Source organism: Salvelinus fontinalis, chromosome 42 (genome assembly GCF_029448725.1).
Source record: "Salvelinus fontinalis isolate EN_2023a chromosome 42, ASM2944872v1, whole genome shotgun sequence".
Classification (NCBI taxonomy): domain Eukaryota; kingdom Metazoa; phylum Chordata; class Actinopteri; order Salmoniformes; family Salmonidae; genus Salvelinus; species Salvelinus fontinalis.
In genome coordinates this window covers 10,446,094-10,464,842 of record NC_074706.1, presented here as the reverse complement: position 1 = coordinate 10,464,842, position 18,749 = coordinate 10,446,094, and the positions used below count along the sequence as shown (strand labels likewise).

General features: G+C 45.5%; 1 protein-coding gene across 6 annotated transcripts in view; it reads right to left on the bottom strand.

The window, feature by feature from the left end:
* The window catches only part of LOC129841302 (F-box/WD repeat-containing protein 7), a 178,217-nt gene that overhangs the window by 27,136 nt on the left and 132,332 nt on the right, over nt 1–18,749 (bottom strand). For 4 of the 6 annotated variants that reach the window (XM_055909506.1, XM_055909508.1, XM_055909505.1 and 1 more), the window contains 2 exons: nt 2,426–2,508; nt 354–495 (listed from right to left, as the gene is read on the bottom strand). In XM_055909506.1, the coding sequence (XP_055765481.1) occupies nt 354–495; nt 2,426–2,508 (225 nt within the window). Of the gene's footprint in view, nt 1–353; nt 496–2,425; nt 2,509–7,474; nt 7,949–18,749 lie in introns of those variants that run through there. The other 2 variants (XM_055909511.1, XM_055909510.1) reach the window with 2 other exon arrangements.

Here is an 18,749-nt window from a genome sequence, read left to right as displayed (position 1 = left end):
TTCTAAACAGGTAGGCTAATTCCTATCCCATGCTACAGTGCATATGGTAAGGTGAGGGCCAAAACATCAAGGCAGCAATTATCTTCAAGGCTTGAGTAAACATTGATTGGGCGCAACATCAGCTTTTGATGAGCTCTCGCTCCAGGGCTTCGAAGGAAGACACTTAAGGGGGGGGGGAGACATATGTAACAAAGAAGTTGGGAGGAACTCTGGAGGAACTAGGAATTACCTACTTAATTAGCTACTTAGTTAGAACCATCACTCCTCAGGGAGCAGAGGCCAAATGGCCACTAGGAAGGGGAGGATGGACGTGACAGGAAGACATTGGAGGTGGTAAGTGGGAACTATCTCACCTGAAATGTCCGGAGCCATTCCTGGAGTCCTGTGGGAGAAGGGATAGAGGTGATACGCCGCCTCTGCTGCCCCTGACCATTAGCTGTCCTGATGTGCCCAAACGTGGTGGGGGTGGCTGGGTAGGGGACCAGCCCTGTAGCACTGTGGGGAGAAATATGGAGAGATGGCGAGGGAGAGAGTAAGAACGCAGGATTTTTCCCCCCTTCCCACAAGAAAAAGATAACCAGACTCTACACTGAAGAAAACCTATTTCTCCTGTTCTCCTGAGGAGAAGCACAAGGGTTATATTGATAGCGAGGAACACGGAGGTCATTATGAATAGTTTCAAAAGCGGGCAAAGCGCAGGTGCTGCAGCACTATCAGCTTCTGCAGTTATCTTCCGCTCCGCTCACTAATTACAACAGCAGTGAGAAGGAGTACAAAAGTTGGATGGAGAAGCAAACAACAGATATTAATGAGAGAAACAACCCTGGGTCTCTGCCAAGAGGAGATTAACTGGGTTTCTATAGCTGGGGTGTATTCTTAGTGCACACCGTAGCAAACCATTTTGCAATGCAAACAGAGTGATCTATTGGGCAAATTCAGGTAGGTTCCTACCCGTTTGATTTAGTTTGCTTCCTAGTGAATACACCCTGCTCTCTTCTCAATGCAACAGTTTCTCTGGAATTGAACTGAAACCAAGGTCGTATTCACTAGGCATGAAACGGGAAGGTACTACCTGAACGTCAATTAAGAAACGTTCAATCAAATGTTCCGTTGCTAAATGTCAACCACCCCCCCCCCCCCCCCCCCACCCCACCCACCCACCCAAAGGGAAGCCACGAGCCGTGCGCTCATTCGGTACTAGCCAAACGCCAAACCAACCATTTAGCAGTTCCTCACGCCGTTCTGCTTAGCGACAGAAGTATGTGGTAAGAGAGTGAGGTCTGTTTCACAATGGGTTTATTTTTAATGGGATTGAGAGCTAGACCAACGTGTGGCAATTACAAGGCTGCAGTAGCAGCACAGTGGTGCCAATGAGTGAGGCAGCAGTGCTTAGTCAGGATCCTCAGGAAGGCATGAAGTACACTTTAATGGGCAAAGAACACGCTGCGGTGAGCACTTCTTATGAGGATTATGTCTTAGTGTGAATAACCACATCATATTCTGACTTACAGGGACAACTGGGGCTGCCTGCTGGATCCTGTCTGTGATACAACAGAAAAGGGTCAGGGTTTCTTTACCATTTGCATTGCTGGTCTACTGGGTAGGAAGACTAAATCTATTGGTTAAATGGTAGGAACAGGGGGTTGGTTCTTTACCTTGGATACTGGATAACAGGGTAGGGGAGATGGGAACGGGGGGTTCTTTACCTTGGATACTGGATAACAGGGTAGGGGAGATGGGAACGAGGGGTTCTTAACCTTGGATACTGGATAACAGGGTAGGGGAGATGGGAACGGGGGGTTCTTTACCTTGGATACTGGATAACAGGGTAGGGGAGATGGGAACGAGGGGTTCTTAACCTTGGATACTGGATAACAGGGTAGGGGAGATGGGAACGGGGGGTTCTTTACCTTGGATACTGGATAACAGGGTAGGGCGGATGGGAACGGGGGGTTCTTTACCTTGGATACTGGATAACAGGGTAGGGGGAGATGGGAACGGGGGGGTTCTTTACCTTGGATACTGGATAACAGGGTAGGGGAGATGGGAACGGGGGGGTTCTTTACCTTGGATACTGGATAACAGGGTAGGGGAGATGGGAACGGGGGGTTCTTTACCTTGGATACTGGATAACAGGGTAGGGAAGATGGGAACGGGGGGTTCTTTACCTTGGATACTGGATAACAGGGTAGGGGAGATGGGAACGGGGGGTTCTTTACCTTGGATACTTGATAACAGGGTAGGGGAGATGGGAACGGGGGGTTCTTTACCTTGGATACTGGATAACAGGGTAGGGGGAGATGGGAACGGGGGGTTCTTTACCTTGGATACTGGATAACAGGGTAGGGAAGATGGGAACGAGGGGTTCTTTACCTTGGATACTGGATAACAGGGTAGGGGGGGATGGGAACGGGGAGTTCTTTACCTTGGATACTCGGAGCCTTTGCAGGGCTTTTTTCCTGAAGGGAAAGATCGGACCTCTGGGCCATGGTCCAACTTTCTCTTCATCTGCAAAACAAGAGAGGTGAAAGGAGAAGAGATGTTAGGAGGCAGTAGAGCGAGACAGACACCACAGACGTACACTCTTGTGTGCGTGCGCACGTTCCTTCGTTCTTGCACCCCTCTCTAAGAAAATAATGACAGGGCCCAAAACTAAAAAAACCTCCCTGCAGCAACCTAGCATTTGGTGAAAGATGAGACCTGGCTAGAGTGTAAATGATAATTGCTGCCTCACTCTCCAGATTACTTCTCCTCAAAGACAGAAGATATGAGTCATCTCTGCCATTAACATTTACAAGCTGTACTCCTGAGGAGAACGAAACAGCGCCTCACTTTGAGAACAGGGAAAGAACGATTTTGTTGTTGAATAACTGGTACTGCAAACAAACGCTGACTTGAATGCTTTTGAGGCTCACAGCAGGAAAGCACTGACTGTTTACTTCAGAAAATTATTTGAACACAACTGTAGTTCTTTTTGTGCACACGGCACCGATCCTCACAAGAATAAAACAAATGTAGATATAGTTCTCTTGCCTTGCCACGTGAACCAACCATTTCCACGTGAGCAAACGTAAAATGATGAGCAAGAAGCCGAAGGTTCCCTACTTATTCAGCATATAGACAAAAAGACTATTTTTTTAAAAGTTTCAGTCATTCTCAATGCAGATGATAGCGCTGCATAACACAGGCTAGGCTGGCTCTAGCTGAGAGAAATAACAGGGTGAGGTGTGGTAGAGGTTGGCTCTAACTGAAAGACATTTTATGATTTATTTTTATTAGGATCCCCATGAGCCAAAGCCAATGAAAGGCAGGGCTGAGGTGTGGTAGGGTTTTTACACTGAGGAGCTTCACTCCAATAGGTTGCATTCCATACTGAGAGCCTCTGACAGGCGTGGGGGATTCCAAAAAAGAGCAGGGGACACGAACACACACACTCACTGAAACAATCATTTGGGAGCAGCTATATGCTATAGGACAGGCAATGACTGCACCCTTCGCTAGAAAGAATAACTCGATTAGAATTGCTTGATTTATACATGGGTGGTTCAAGGGAAACCACACACACCACAACCTCTCCTGCCTCAGTGGGTGCATAGTAGAGCCTGGATACTGAACATCTAAACAGGAGCAAACAAAAGGCCTCAGTATCCACTCACACACCGAGGCCGAAATGACATTTGAATAAAACTATTTTTGGGGATGTACTTTTTATGCACTTGGTGAATTGAACGCCCGGTTAGGAAAGAGCACAGGGTTTTTCGAAAAGACAAAGCCTTTTCTTTCACGTGGAGTTTGCTTTACTCCACTTTGGTAGTGTCTGTGACTGGTTCATCATGACATAAACAGAGATTTTGCCTATTTTATACCCAAATAGACGCAATGTCCACCACAAACACTAGACTATAATAACAGACCAAGAATACCTATTAACTATTCATATCTTCATGTCACTGCACTCTGACCGTCGGGACTCGCACATGCATGGAACACTAGCTAGATGCACTGAGACGGACAGAAACTACGCCAAGGATAAGTTAAGAACGCAAAATATTTCATTTGTTGCCAATTCTGGAGCCACAGAAAAATAGATAATATAGACTAGCCTGCAATGTGGCTATAGAACTGCAATGAGGTCTGTATGGGGAGACCTACTTTTCAACTTTGCCTTTACCTGAATAAAGTTCAACTGATAATCAACGAACGTTTAACTTCTACCCAACACCCTATTATTTGACAGCTGGGGATGTAGCCTAGTTGATTGGAGGACCAACCAACGATACTGATAAAGACTATTGGTTAGAGTTGAATTTCCACCAGATCATTTGGCGCCGAGTGTGTGTATGGTGGTCTAACTGAGCTGAGGGAAGCGGTTCTGGTTTCTCTTTCTTGTGAAGAGCTGGCTGGGTTTTGATTAGGGGCCCCGTACTGGGATGGTTCACAGCGCGTTGACGAGACAGTCGGGTCAGATCAAGACAAATGAATCAGAAATCATTGAAAAGAGATTTTGATGGGATGCAATGCAGAGAAGGCAATGAAAAGGGATTATAGAAGAGAAATGGTAGATAAAAATAAAATCATTCTCGAATAACATTCCAAATGTTGGTGAAGAACGGAAGATTTATCATCAATATGTTTTCCATCTAGTTAAAATTCTCTCTCTCTCTGGTTTTTATAAGATATTCTCTGCTTGATAGGGGATTCATTCTGAACCCCAATCCCTTGTTCTCCAAGGAATGACCTCACTGCAATGGCAGTTCAAGTACTAGGGAGAGTAGGGGTGTGTGTGGGGTACATGGGGTGGTGGCTGACGAGGGAATCTCCCAAGTGCAGGCATTGAAAACACATTAGAGTGCAACAACCAGTCTCTTGTGTTTCAGCCGTGGGAAAAGGTAACCCAAGACGAGAGACTGAGAATGTTGTTTGTAGACAGCTACTAATCAGTCACTCTGTCTCACACCTCTGACCTCCCTAACTGTGAGAAGGAGGAGGAGAGCTGGATAGAGAGATAAGGACATTTTGAAAAGCAGCGGGAGAATGAAAGTGCGGGAGAATGAAAGTGTACGTCATAAGATCTGAGGAAATCATTCTCTTATTATAAACTGACCATATACCACGGGTATGACAAAACATTTATTTTGACTAAATACGTTGGTAACCAGTTTATAATATACAAAATAAAGATGAGCTCCCCGTCGGGCTGAAAAGACAGATAAACCAACTGTAATGTGTTATTACTCATTGAAATGTAGACCTTATTAAAATCTAACTAATTGGAATAATGTTCTCCGTGCACGCCACAGTTATTCAATTACCATGTCAAGCAGCCATGAAATCATTTCAAGATCTCCATTGGAGAAACAAATAGAATTGGGACATAACTAGAAAGAGATGGGGCATCCGTAATATCCATTTGCACGGAACAGATAGCAAAGGGCTGATTGCTTCAGAGAAATTAAAGTCAAACTGGATTTTCTATTAGTCTTTGAAAAAGCAGCCAGTCTCCCCCTCTGTGCCTGTGAAAACAGACAATTAAAACAGACAATTCTTACAACACTGAGAACTACCTTCCCTTCAGAGTAGAACACGCTCCCTATAACAGCAGCTAAGAGGATGGCAGAGAAAGAGCATCTAGGCATGAAATTATACGACTTGAATGTGAGAGAATATGAAATGAGAGGAAGAGTCGGCTACTCACTGAGAAGAATTTGCTACAACAGGAGCTCACAGTGAATGACAGAAAAATATAATTTAGGTATGAAATTATAGCCTCCTACTTGATACCCCTTGAAATGGAATAAATAAACAGAAAGGCTCATTATCATATTTTAAATCCTATCTGAATAGAGGTGGGAAACGCCTTGCCTGGCTGAACACAAACAGTCCACATTTTAATCCCACTAATTAAAAACCTGAAATGCATCCAAACCCCAGCAGCCCAGTCAATTTGACTAGCCAGCACTTTTCTCCTTGGATTTTGTGCAAATGAATTTGAAGTGATTACCCAATTTGTTTACATAATATGATCTACTATAAATCATCAACAGCTGCACGTTCCCTTTCGTAGTTTCGGGAGGACGTGCCGAAACTGTTTAACGGTAACCAATGGTGTACACTGACACCGGAGGTGTGGGATGTTCCGCTGCCCGGTAAGAGACGTTATTCAGATTTTCCGGTGTGCTCAGTTCATACCGGTTGATTTCCTCTAATAGGGCTCGCTTTCCACACAGCCAAGATATTAAGCGGATCAGCAACCGCATTCGTCAATGTTATCCGCACTTGAAACCGTAATCGCTTTTAAGAGACGCTGTGATGTTGGTTGCAGTAAACGACTTGCAGTCTTTCAACCTCATCACCAGTCTTTGAAACATTCCACCACAATAAGCGTGCATTTCTGGATGACACACTATGATGAATAAAAATCTGTCTTAAGGTTGTTTTGCCTTATACACAGCAGTCTGACACAGTGACTCATAATTTGTGCTTGAAGTCTCAAGGAAGTCTACAGTGTAAGGAATATAGTCTCTTCTTCAACAGGCAATTCAACAGATACAAATCAGATAGCCTACAGGTAACTATGCAGTGAGTCACTTGGCAACACAAGATGCCCACAACTGCATATGTAATAGCCTGATGCATAACACATAGGCAGACCAAGGGACATGTTTGAAATAGGAAACAGAATAGCTACAAGCTAACCTAAAAGTAATGATTAAAAAAATAAACATATTGCTCACTATAACCTGGAAATGGAGGTTATATTCTATGCGAAAATGGGAAGAAAATTCCCATATTCTGAATAGGTCTGGTTTTGCATCCTCCGTAAACACAAAAAAAAAACGAAGTATCTAGTCTAATCATTCCTTCTGATGTTAAAGCACTCTATGCGGGTAAATAATGCAACATTGTAGCCTATTGGTTAATGTGCCGTGATGCAAAGGAACACACTGCTCACACGGTCAGTGTGACACGCAAGTGCAGTTAATTGATGGGCAGATAGGCTGGGTCACCGCATTTTCAACAACGGGCATAATCCATGGTAAAGGAATGAATGCTCATTGCTCAAACGACAGCAAACCTCACGTGTAATTATTATGCAATAGGCCTATACATAAAACCCAATGAATTTCATAAGCAATATGTATTTATTCTGTTGCCGACATCCCTGTACCCTGAATGTCATAATGAAAACGAGGACCGATGTGCTCAGTATGATTCTCTCAGTCATTCTAAAATATTAATCAAATCGGCTATGATATGAGCCCCGCATAATTCCCCTGCTGTTCCCGTTCATCCTCTGCAGTGCCTGCACATACAATCTGCTGATGTATACAGCGGCGCGTCATTTTCAGCCATTCAATTCGCAACTGCCAGAAAATTATTTCCCAGGCGCTTGGTCAATATGTCAATCACGCAACGATATGACAGCAATATTGTGCGGCATGATGCTGCATATAGACGTAGAAAGCCTACTCACTTTATAGAAAATCATCTTTAAAGTGCCGTAGAAACCCATGTTTGGTAATCCGGCTGTGGTTTCCTATTCCTTCACTGCGAATCGTTGAATCCCCAATATGTCAGAGTGGTAGAATCGCAGCGCAAAGGGGAGCAGGGCAGGGTGCTCGCGGGTAGATCCGTGACAATCTCTGATGTGGACATGCTCGAGCACGTCACCGAATGGGCGTGCGTGCTTGACGGTAGGTGTTGTAGATTTCTCGGTGTGGAATAGCTCCGTCCGTGCCACGCCGATTGATTTTTCTCAGTAACGATTCAAATACAGAACGATGTAGCTAGGAGGCTCTCACTACGGATTGCCCCACAGGACTGCACGAGCCAGGATAATGAGCAAGGAGAGAGGGATGATAAAAAAAAGGGAAGTTGCAACTCGGGAGAAAGGGGAGGAGTGGCTGGGGGAGAAAAGGGAGGGCCATGCCCTCTTCAGAGCCTTTACAACGCTAGTTTCTGCGTAGAGCTCAGATTACATTTTCCCCGGCAGTGAGGAGGCGAATGGTGCAGTCCAACAATCAACAGTATGCGCAGCGCATCAATTATTGGTGCGAATACACAGCAGCCAGGCAGGAAAAGGGAGGGGAAATCACGGATGTGACTAGATGGAGTACAGCTACGACCGGAAGTGACTTTTCGTAGCAGGTTGAGAGAGGTTTTTCACTAACCTTAACCTAATTCCCCTAACCTGCCATGTTAATTATTCCAACCTGCTGTGTAAATTCTCCTAACCTGCTATGAAAAGGTCACTTTCCGGTCATAGCTGTATACCACCAAATCAACCCCCTCACTTGTTGCAGTCCACCCCCCCCCCCACCCCATGGTATGGCAGCAGTGGCACCGCTAATGTTCTTTCCCCATCACTGGGCAGGAGGTATTTATCACAACTTGCTTTGAATAGGATATTCTGTATAATCAGTGCTCTGCTTAGGGCAGTCAGACAAATGACATCCCGAAAAGTGAGAAACTAATATAAATATTAGAGGGAGAATATGATATTGAATAAACAAAAAAATGTACTTAATATTTCAGCCCATGCATAATAAACGCATAACATTCATATATTATATTCCACACTTCATTCAGCCCGGGGATAAAGAGAGATCCATTATTCTTTAGTCGGCAGCGGTACACAATATGCACTTCAGGTGCAGCACCTGATTTACACACGAAATGAACGCTAATTCCTTTTCAATATGGGCAAAAACAATGATGGGCCTTAGTTAACATAACTAGAACATAGGCGATGGCTTCACAACTGGGAAAGGGCCATCGCATGCAAATTATACTGCTGGTGAGGGGAAATAAACAACTCGAAACGGCTGGTTTGGGTCCAAAACAAAGTCACAGCTGAACAAACTAATACATAATAATGGTTGAGGTGAATACACATTGTTAAAAGAAAATACTTAATAGTATTTGTCCCCTCCGAGGTAAGAGGGAAGCTTTTCACAGGGCTATCCAGCTATCTGGTAAACAAAACCTGCACTGGCAGGTAGCTAGCTTGGCTATTGTTATTCAAATAATGCCTTGTGTAGAAAATAAATACACATGAAAAGCCCTTTCGCTTACGTTGATCAATTTGGACAAATGGGAAACTATTCTGGGAATCTTGAATTAGGTCTGCAAACACCTGCAAGGTAAAAGCAACTAGCCTGCAGTCCTGCAATTCTCTGAACATGTTGAGACTTGTTCTCCATAGGGGCCGATTCATAAAAAGGCTGTTGCAGTGCCCATATTTCCTATTGAGAGCGTCATTGGCAACATGGGAGGTACGTTGTTTTATTATCTTGTTAGAACATCTCTTTAGACATCTGTCAGCACATTACCGGTGAAGCAAACATGCTGTCACATTCTAGAAATCCAGCTTTGTGCTTTGAAGCCCCTGTGTCAGTCGAGGTTGACTAATTAAAAAAACAATCCATTTCCCTCTCACCAACACCTTGGAGATTCCCTAAAAACACACCACTTCGATTCAGCTACGACCGGAAGTTACTTTTTCATAGCAGGTTAGCAGAACTTACGCAGCAGGTTAAGAGAATTAGGTTAAGGTTAGAAAAAGGGGTTTTGTTATACTTTTGTTTTTATCCTGTGATGTTTGTTGTGTAGTAAATGTTTGTTTTTATTTTTTATTGTTATTTATCAAATGTTTTTTTTCTGTGAAGCGTGTTGCGTTGCATTCATGTCTGAAATGTGCTATATAAATAGAGCTTGATTATGATTTGATTAAGGTTAGCAAATATAAACTCTCCTAAACTGCTACGAAAAGTCACTTCCAAGGGGGCTCCGGAGTGGCGCAGCGTTCTAAGCCACTGCATCTCAGTGCTAGAGGCGTCACTACAGACCCTGGTTTGATTCCAGGCTGTATCACAACCGGCCGTGATTGGGAGTCCTATAGGGCAACGCACAATTGGCTCAGCGTCGTCCGGGTTAGGGTTTGGCCGGGGTAGGCCGTCATTGTAAATAACAATTTGTTCCTAACCGACTTGCCTAGTTAAATTTTAAAAAATCCAGTTGTAGATGTATTGAAGTGCCGTGTTTTTTTAGGGAGTCTCCAACACCTTGAGTTCTTGACCCTGTTCCACAGTCCACCTCCCTAATCAGTGACTAATGTCAGTCAAGATGATTCAAATAACCACACAGAGACAATGGAGGAGGATCACAGGACGGGCCTCTTCACAGGTTACTGACTGGGAATCAGATTTACCAGCTCTAAAGGCCATTAAGACACTCGACACCTGACATTATCCAATCATCTGGATTCAGGTGGGAAATCGGGGGTTTGGAGGTGAGAGGTGAGAGGTACTTGTCAAATTGGTGAGACAAGAATGAGAGGAGAGAAAATGTGCCAGTATCCCATAACCATTTGAAGGAAAATCGGAAAACTCATACGAGGCAGGCCATATAGCAACTGCTTAGAAAAGCAAGCCACCTTGATATCCAGATGTTAGTTTAATAGAGATAGTAAACCATGTACACACACACACACACATGTTTTATGACAAGGACTTGCATGTATGACACAAACTACTTTTAAAAGGTACAATTGAGGCCTTTGAGAGAGGGGCCTCACTGCAGCCTCACCTGCTCCCCATGTAATCTAGTGTTGGAGGGGTTAAAGGTGGCCAGGTGCAGTATAACTCAGATAGTCTGGAGCTCCGTGTGTGTGTGTGTGTGTGTGTGTGTGTGTGTGTCCCTTCTCCGTGCACTGGAAATCTTTCCTCGTTTGTTTTTGTTGCCACAGCAACACCAAGCAGCACACCGAGACGATGTGTGTGTGTGTTGGGGCCTCTTGAGAACAACCCCCTCGCTGCCCAACCTTAACACAGTACATTGGAATGCGTGGACCGTGAGAGCGGTGGCGCCCCAGCCTTTGAAGAGCCTGTGACCTCTGTTGCTCCCCTTCTGCCGCTCGGTAAAGCATTAACAGACAGCCAGCGGCGCTAGACTCTTACCTCACAAAACGTATCAAAACCCTCCCGACCCAGACATGGGGCTTCCACAAAACAGGTGTCCTCCGAAGTAAACTCATTTCAGACTCATATCTGAGCCTTGTCCGTGTTTTGTCTTCTCATCTTTAAGTGATAGACCTCCGTGAGAGAGACTGACAGATCTCTCTCTATAGATATATAAATATATCTAGATATAGATCTATCCATATAGAGAGCGATATATAGAGACAGAGAGAGGAGCGAGAGAGCAAGAAGGCTAATATATGATGAATGGTTCTCGGTGTTGGAATATATATTGGGAACTAGAATGGAGAATGTAGTAAAATTACTATCTTGTAACAGCGCAGTGGTATGTCTGGAGGGCAAATGCAAATGCTCTATTCCCTTTATGTCTCTTCTCGCTCTCTCGTATGGGGCTTCCTACGCAAACAGTAGGCTACAGCATGTGGATGTATGGATTTCTATGGCAGTGTTTCAGCCAACAGAATAGAAATTAGCTTCATGAGTTCTTCTGGAAAAATTGAGCACCCATGGCTGTTTTTATTATGTACGTGATACTGCAGTATTTAAAAAGGAAAAGGAACTGCAGAACTGATTCATGGAATTCATCATTCTTCATGAGGTTTCATTAAATAAAGGGTAGAAAGGGAAAAATGAAGGGACTTAACCCTCTCTTTAGGTGGATTAGATGGACTTGGACATTGAGCTTTTCAAAGGCAACAGATATGTGGGAAAATACCCTGGCTCAAGCTATAGGAGAATGGCCTCCTTGATCAAATGTTTAAACGTGGGGCCTTGCTGAACTTGAAGCAGCAAATACTTCTTGGGCAGTGGTGTGTCGCTGAATAACCGCCGTGTCATTGTCCTGGCGGTGACAAAATAGGGGACCGGGGCCGGGGGCCTTAGATCTCAATGGCCGCTCACCGAGAGAGCAATAGCAGGGTGCATTCCAACCAGACAGATGACATGCGATCGACGGACAACTACGGGGAGAAGTGTGACAAATGGTACCTTGGATCATCGGTGCAGCATTCCATTCTGGGGAACATTATTCTGAATAATGACATCATCTGCCTGTGGCTGCTTGGGTCCATTAGCATAACAGCCTTTAGCCACCCACGCGACTACAACCCCCGAGAGTCCAGGCCTCTATTGGGGTCAGGTCAACGAGGAAATTAAAGTGAGGAGGGCTGACATCTCCTATTGTGACATCACGAGTGTTCCATGGGAAATGATATGGACAGAACAGAGGATAGAAAGGCAATGTCCATTACTGCCAATCACACGCTGTTAAGAGTCAAATAGTAACTTAACCTGGACCCAAGGTTGTTCTCATGCTTGATATCTGGCAGGCTGAAAGTCTGGGAAGCCCATTGGAAATTCCAGAGAGACCAATAGTCTCCACTACAGTGAGTTTGAGAGGAGAAAGTGTATAAAACTCTGCACTATGGAGAACAAAAGTTTAACTACAAAGACAACTTACTGGCCAGGGTGCGCACACACACACTATAAAGCCCAAGACACCAGGGGCGACTGGGTGTGCTATGGACCCGTGATAATAACACCATAAATTACTGTGACAAAACTAATATCGAGCTTTATTAGTTGTTTATCCGCCATCAGGATCTAAAATTGGACTTTATTTCCCTGCTGAAAGCCATTGAAGGTCAGACTTCACAATAACACCACGAGGCATTCCCACTTCCTGGAAGGAATACTTAATCAGTAAATAAGAAATCAAACCGCTGACTAAAGACTTTGATATTTTTCTGCCCCGGGGTTCAAGTGAGAAGAGAGACGTCGGACGTCACTGTGACATTTATCTAACCAACTGTGCCTCTCTTTGGATTACAACCGAGAGAAACGGAACTAAATCCCTGGCTGACAAAAAGGTCACCTGGATTATTTTACTAATCGAAAGAAACCAGTGCTTTATCTATTAGCAGGAAGTAGGTAGCAGGTTCGTGCTTAACTTCCAGCAGCACGGTGGGAAAAAGTATATCTGGGTGGTGGGCTCCTGCAGTTTCTCAGTGGATGGGGGGCTAGAGGCTTCTCCCTGACTCCCCCAACTGGAGCCTTCCCTTCTGGGGTGGGCCAGGCATGGCACCTCCCAGCTATGGAGGCCCGGCCAGATCTGAGAACAGAAACCATCGCTTACTTCGTATTTTCCCACTGCCTACTGATATAGAGTATATCTAAAGGCAGGTCACACTGATCTGTGACCTGCCTTTAGAGAGGGACTTCAAATGAAAATGGGGGAAGAGGAAGCTGTTGACCTTGTCGAGTAGCGCGAATAAATCAGACAGCAGGAAGTGTTGTGTCCTTTGTGGATGAGTTGAATTAACCCTTTGGCACTTAACTACAGAGAAGCTGACACACACACACACACACACACACACACACACACACACACACACACACACACATACAGAGTTAGAAAGCCAAACACGACCTTTACCCATAGTCAATTAATACAGAGACGTTCTTCGAGCTACGAACGGCGGCTATAAACAAGATCAGTCAGAGCATGACTTATGTACCAGACAGCCACACAGGAAAACAATGTCAGGGGTTGATATAATGTTTCTGGGAGCATTTATAGAACATCGTTATAGGATTTAGCTGGCCTGTACCATGAACAGGGAACTTACTAACACTGACACTCCAATAACGCAGTTAATGTGAATATTACCCGTCTGTCCCATGCCTACTGTGTTGCGGTTTAGCATGTTTTGCATTTACCTCATCAATATTCCACATGGACATGAACACGGAGAGAAGAGGGTTGCAGAATTGGTAGCCATAAGCCAGGTGAACCTTGGCCTGCACGGGTGTCAACATTTACAGAGGAACGGATAAACCCCCTTTAATTATTCAAAAGTGCCACTCCACAGCCCAGATTAGGCAGAACGAGCCAAATTGCAAAAAAGCAGCGGTGGTTTGCTGGCTGTTGGCTCGGTGTCTGGATGAGCTAGTTGGAGGAGGGGGACGAGGAGCGTGAGGAGCCCAACTGTGTCTGGGTTACCTTTGACCTTCCTGGGTCTCTGGGTTCTGCCCAGTGTGCAATAGGGGACCATAGCTCCACCTCCTTTTTCACATCACACATTTTTCAGATCTCAACCTCTCCTAACCACAGTCCCACAACACCCCACCTCTCCCAACACAGGAACAGGCCTCTCTGGGGAACTATTGCCCTCTCCTAATAGGATCAGAAAGAGCAGGCTATTCAATCCAGACCTCTGCAAATTACAGATAAGAAGCAGGAAGCCAGACTCTGTTGCGCTCCATCTTTCTGTCGTCAACATGGGGAAATAGGCATGTATATTGGTCACCCCCCACCCCCACCAAGGCATTTACCTTCATTTGGAGAATAATTTATAAAGCCAGTAACTCGGCGTGTAGTAAAATGCTATGGGAGAATGCAGATGGGCTGGCCATGTCCATATTATCAAGCTTCAGCATCTCAATAAACGGTGACCTTTAAATGCAGAGTGGTGTGTGGGTGTGAAGCACTTTGCCAAGATGTGGGACTGTTCATGGAGTTATGAATGCGTGGCCGTGGCTCTGTACATCCGGAGCACACACACAACACACACACTGCGTCTCTCCCACCCACGCTCGCGCTTCAGCAGAAGACGTCACTTTCTCCTTTAAAAATAGCTCCAAATTACAGCCCTGCTGCTCCCCTAACAATACCCAAGGACTAATAGGCATTCTCCTAGACCCTGCACTGGAAGGGGCAAGTCAGGGAAGAAGAGGAGGAGGAGGAAGAGGAGATGCCAGGGTAAAGGAATCTCACTAGAACCCACAGCATGTTTCTCATGTATAGTTTTCTAGAAAAAGCCACACTTTTCAACTACTCCATACTACAAAACATCTCTCTCAAGAGGAGAAGGTAACTATACAGGGTCCAAACCGGAGCAAAATCTATTCTCTGAGATGTAATTGGAGTGGATGGAGCAGCTGGCAACTTTGGGCTTGGGGTCTCAGAAAAGCTAGAGAGTGGGATAGTTTTCTCCAGAGGAAGAAAGACCTAGAACTCAAAAGCTGAGGTTAGCGGAAAAGACACGAAACTGAACGAGGACGGAGAAGCAAATTGGAGCGGAGAGGTTGAGGTAGCTGTTGTTTTTTTGTTGCCGTCTTTTTGAAGATTACGGCGTGATGAACCAGGAAGACAGGTGAGCCTGAAGGACGGTGTAACATGGAAGGAATGCAGGTGGAGGATCCTGGAACGTCTTGACGTGTTTAGCTGAGCTACGACCAGCAACAACAACACTCTTTGTTCCAGAAAACCCATTGTACTAGCAGTCCTGAAACATTGCTCCATTTCAATACCGTTGTTCTCCCATACTTGACAGTTTACCTACCCAATGCCATCTCCACAGCAACCAGCTGCAAATAGAGAAGCAAGTCGCAAACACATAAACAATGGTCTCATGATAAGGAGGAGGTCAATATGAAAGAGGCGGCGGCCATTTTTAACCTCTGTCCAATTACTAGAGACTCGGGGGACAACGCTTGATCTTGTTTAGATGTTGTCCATTGGCTTAGCCTTTGAAAAGTACAGGCTCTTTGTCTAAATGGACTTTGAGGGATTAGACATATCTATAACAGGCTAACAGCAGAAGCGAGTGATAGTGTTGTGATGGAGTCAGGTGGTAAAAATGCTGCCACACACACACACGTTGCCATGTCTTGTGTTCAAAGTGAAAGAGACAGAAGAGGTGGTTTGTCAGTGGAATGTGACTGACGCAACTCAACAGCAATGCAACCTGGTCCAAGTAGTTGAGGAATGCCCATAACCACAGCCATGTCTGAAATATTCTCCTCCACTCCTGAGTATGCAAGTGCAGTATATTAACATGACAGTGTATGCTTGTGTAAGTATGCATGTGTGTGTTTGTCAGTCAGTGAGAGGGTGTGTGTGTGTGTGTGTGTGTGTGTGTGTGTGTGTGTGTGTGTGTGAGAGTTTGTGTGTGTGTACTGTAGCTGAATCTGAAGCAGTAATCTACTAGAGTGTGTGTACGTGTGAATGTTTGGTGGGTTTTAACACATGCTCCCTGATAGCGGAATCCTGCCGTCTTTCTGCATGACTGGCTGAGCAGCAGTGGTCTGGAAGAGCGTCCTCCCGTTCTGGGAACACACTCGTTACACTACCTCGGTTAACCCGGTTAGCATTACCCCACATGAACGCAGACACACACACACACACACACACACACACACACACACACACACACACACACACGATGGTCTGCCCTTCAGGTGCGTCGCTCCCTTAGACAGTATGCGATCCTCCCTTTTTCCACACGTCTCAGACTCAGGTAGTCAGCAGATCCCCTGAGGAGAAGCTAGGTAGAACCCAAATACATCTCTATGTTGAGAACACCTGGGTCTGTATTCATGCTGCTTGTGGCCTAGCGGTTAGAGAGGTGAGTCAGCAACCGGCGGGCTGCCAGTTTGAATCCCGGGTCCGACAGGAGAAATCTGCCGGGAAGTGAGCCGGTATTAAATCCTAGATGCCTTCGCTTGCCTTTGTGCCCTTACACCCAGTGTGGAAGCCTCCAGCATCTCTCCAAAAGCTGCACGTGTCTTTGGTAGGGGTTGGGTTAAAAGCCGAGGTCAAATTTCTTACGGACCAATAGTGATGTTAATCTTATTTAGAGCGGCCGGCCAAACCTCACAGGTCTTTCACCACCTCCACTATCCATCCTCTGCCGTGCAGCGGCAGTGCTAGCCACAGTCAGCTAACACTCTGCTAGAGTATTCCAGCCCGGCTAGAGTATTCCAGCCCGGCTAGAGTATTCCAGCCCGGCTAGAGTATTCCAGCCCGGCTAGAGTATTCCAGCCCGGCTAGAGTATTCCAGCCCGGCTAGAGTATTCCAGCCCGGCTAGAGTATTCCAGCCCGGCTAGAGTATTCCAGCCCGGCTAGAGTATTCCAGCCCGGCTAGAGTATTCCAGCCCGGCTAGAGTATTCCAGCCCGGCTAGAGTATTCCAGCCCGGCTAGAGTATTCCAGCCCGGCTAGAGTATTCCAGCCCGGCTAGAGTATTCCAGCCCGGCTAGAGTATTCCAGCCCGGCTAGAGTATTCCAGCCCGCCTAGAGTATTCCAGCCCGGCCAGAGTATTCCAGCCCGGCCAGAGTATTCCAGCCCGGCCAGAGTATTCCAGCCCGGCACTACAGTACAGCTATAATATTACAGTGCTGCAGTCCCTATGCTCCAAACACTTACCCCTTTAATGGACAAATAATAGTGTGATAGTGTTTCAGTTTGGTTCAAATTGCCCAGAGAGGGTTGTTTGGCTTCCAAAACTTTAATGGATTCATTTCATAAACAGATACATTGTACAAGCACAACAAACACTGGTCCATCGTTTAGGAGGCATGAGCTGAGGCGTGTGTGTGTGTGTGTGTGTGTGTGTGTGAGAGGGGAGTGACTTGCTTGACTCAACAGCCTGAGGCAAACAGAGTGACACTAGGGGAAGAAGTGTGTGTAAACAGCAGCGTTGACACGGCTCAATGACCTGCCGTGTGTCATGGGACTCTCCTCATGTAACATGTTTAAGTGTACAGAGAGGAGGGGTTAGATTAGGGAGGACAGAAGGTTACAGTGAACGTACGACATATTGGTTTAATATGAGGAAGCAGAAATAACACACAAGTGTGGGTACACAAATGTCTAGGTAAATGTGTGTGTGGGGAAATAAAATGGTTGAGCATTGTGTGTGGTTATACAGAAATGGTTGAGTAGGCTATTTGTGCAGTGAAACAGTTTCCTTTTTTTGAGAGTACCAGTGAGGCCGCTTGTATAGGGGAAGGGCAAGCGCTCTACAGTATTAACCAACTGAACTGAGACAGTTGAGGGCAGGGATGGCTGGGATGGCTGGGAGGGCTGGGAGGGAGGGATGGCTGGGAGGGAGGGATGGCTGGGAGGGAGGGATGGCTGGGAGGGAGGGTGAGACTGAGGCCTTGAGAGAGGTGAGGTGTCTTGCTGCGATTCAGAGTGCTGGATGTGAGAGTAGAGGGCCAGAGTTAGGGCTGTTACGGTGACTAGGCTTCTCCAAAACGGCTTTCCTCATATGAAGAACATTGCTTCGCTTTACAACAGTATTATAGTAGGCTTGTCACGATACCAACATTTGACAAACAATACGATACCAGGCCAAGTATCACGATGCCGATTTAGTATCGGGATACCAATGTGGGAAAAGAAAAATAAATAAATCAGTGGATTAGCATCCTGTTTGACCCGGTTTGGTTTGTGAAATGATATAAAACTTGTGTAAATCCTGATAGAAAGATCAAATAAAGGAACCTCCGGTAATATGGGTCATATTTTTAAACATTTTTTTAATGTTTAGGTCAGAGAAGATTTTTTTGCTGTAAAGCTGCAAGCGTGCCTGTCGTGAAGCGGTGCTCCATTTCCCCTCTCTGACACTCAGGCTGCAGGACAGTGAACTTGCAAAGTCTACTCAGACTGGTCAGTGCAGGTGAGTGATGGCTGTGTAGGGGATGAGGCTGGCTGATCACAGCTGCCACACGTGATATGCGCATGAAAGTGAAGTGGATATTACTGGTGTGCAGACAAGAGACTAGCAGCTGTTGCATAAACTTATCAGAATTTATCAATAAAATTGACTTAATAAACATTTTATAACAGGCGCCAGCAGGTTCTTTAGATCAGCAGGGCTGAAACAGTCGGTGGTATCATATGTAACGGTACTCTGGGGTTCTAAAATGTTGGTAACATAAGTATCATGACATTTTGGTACCTGGCTGGCATAAAAATGGAC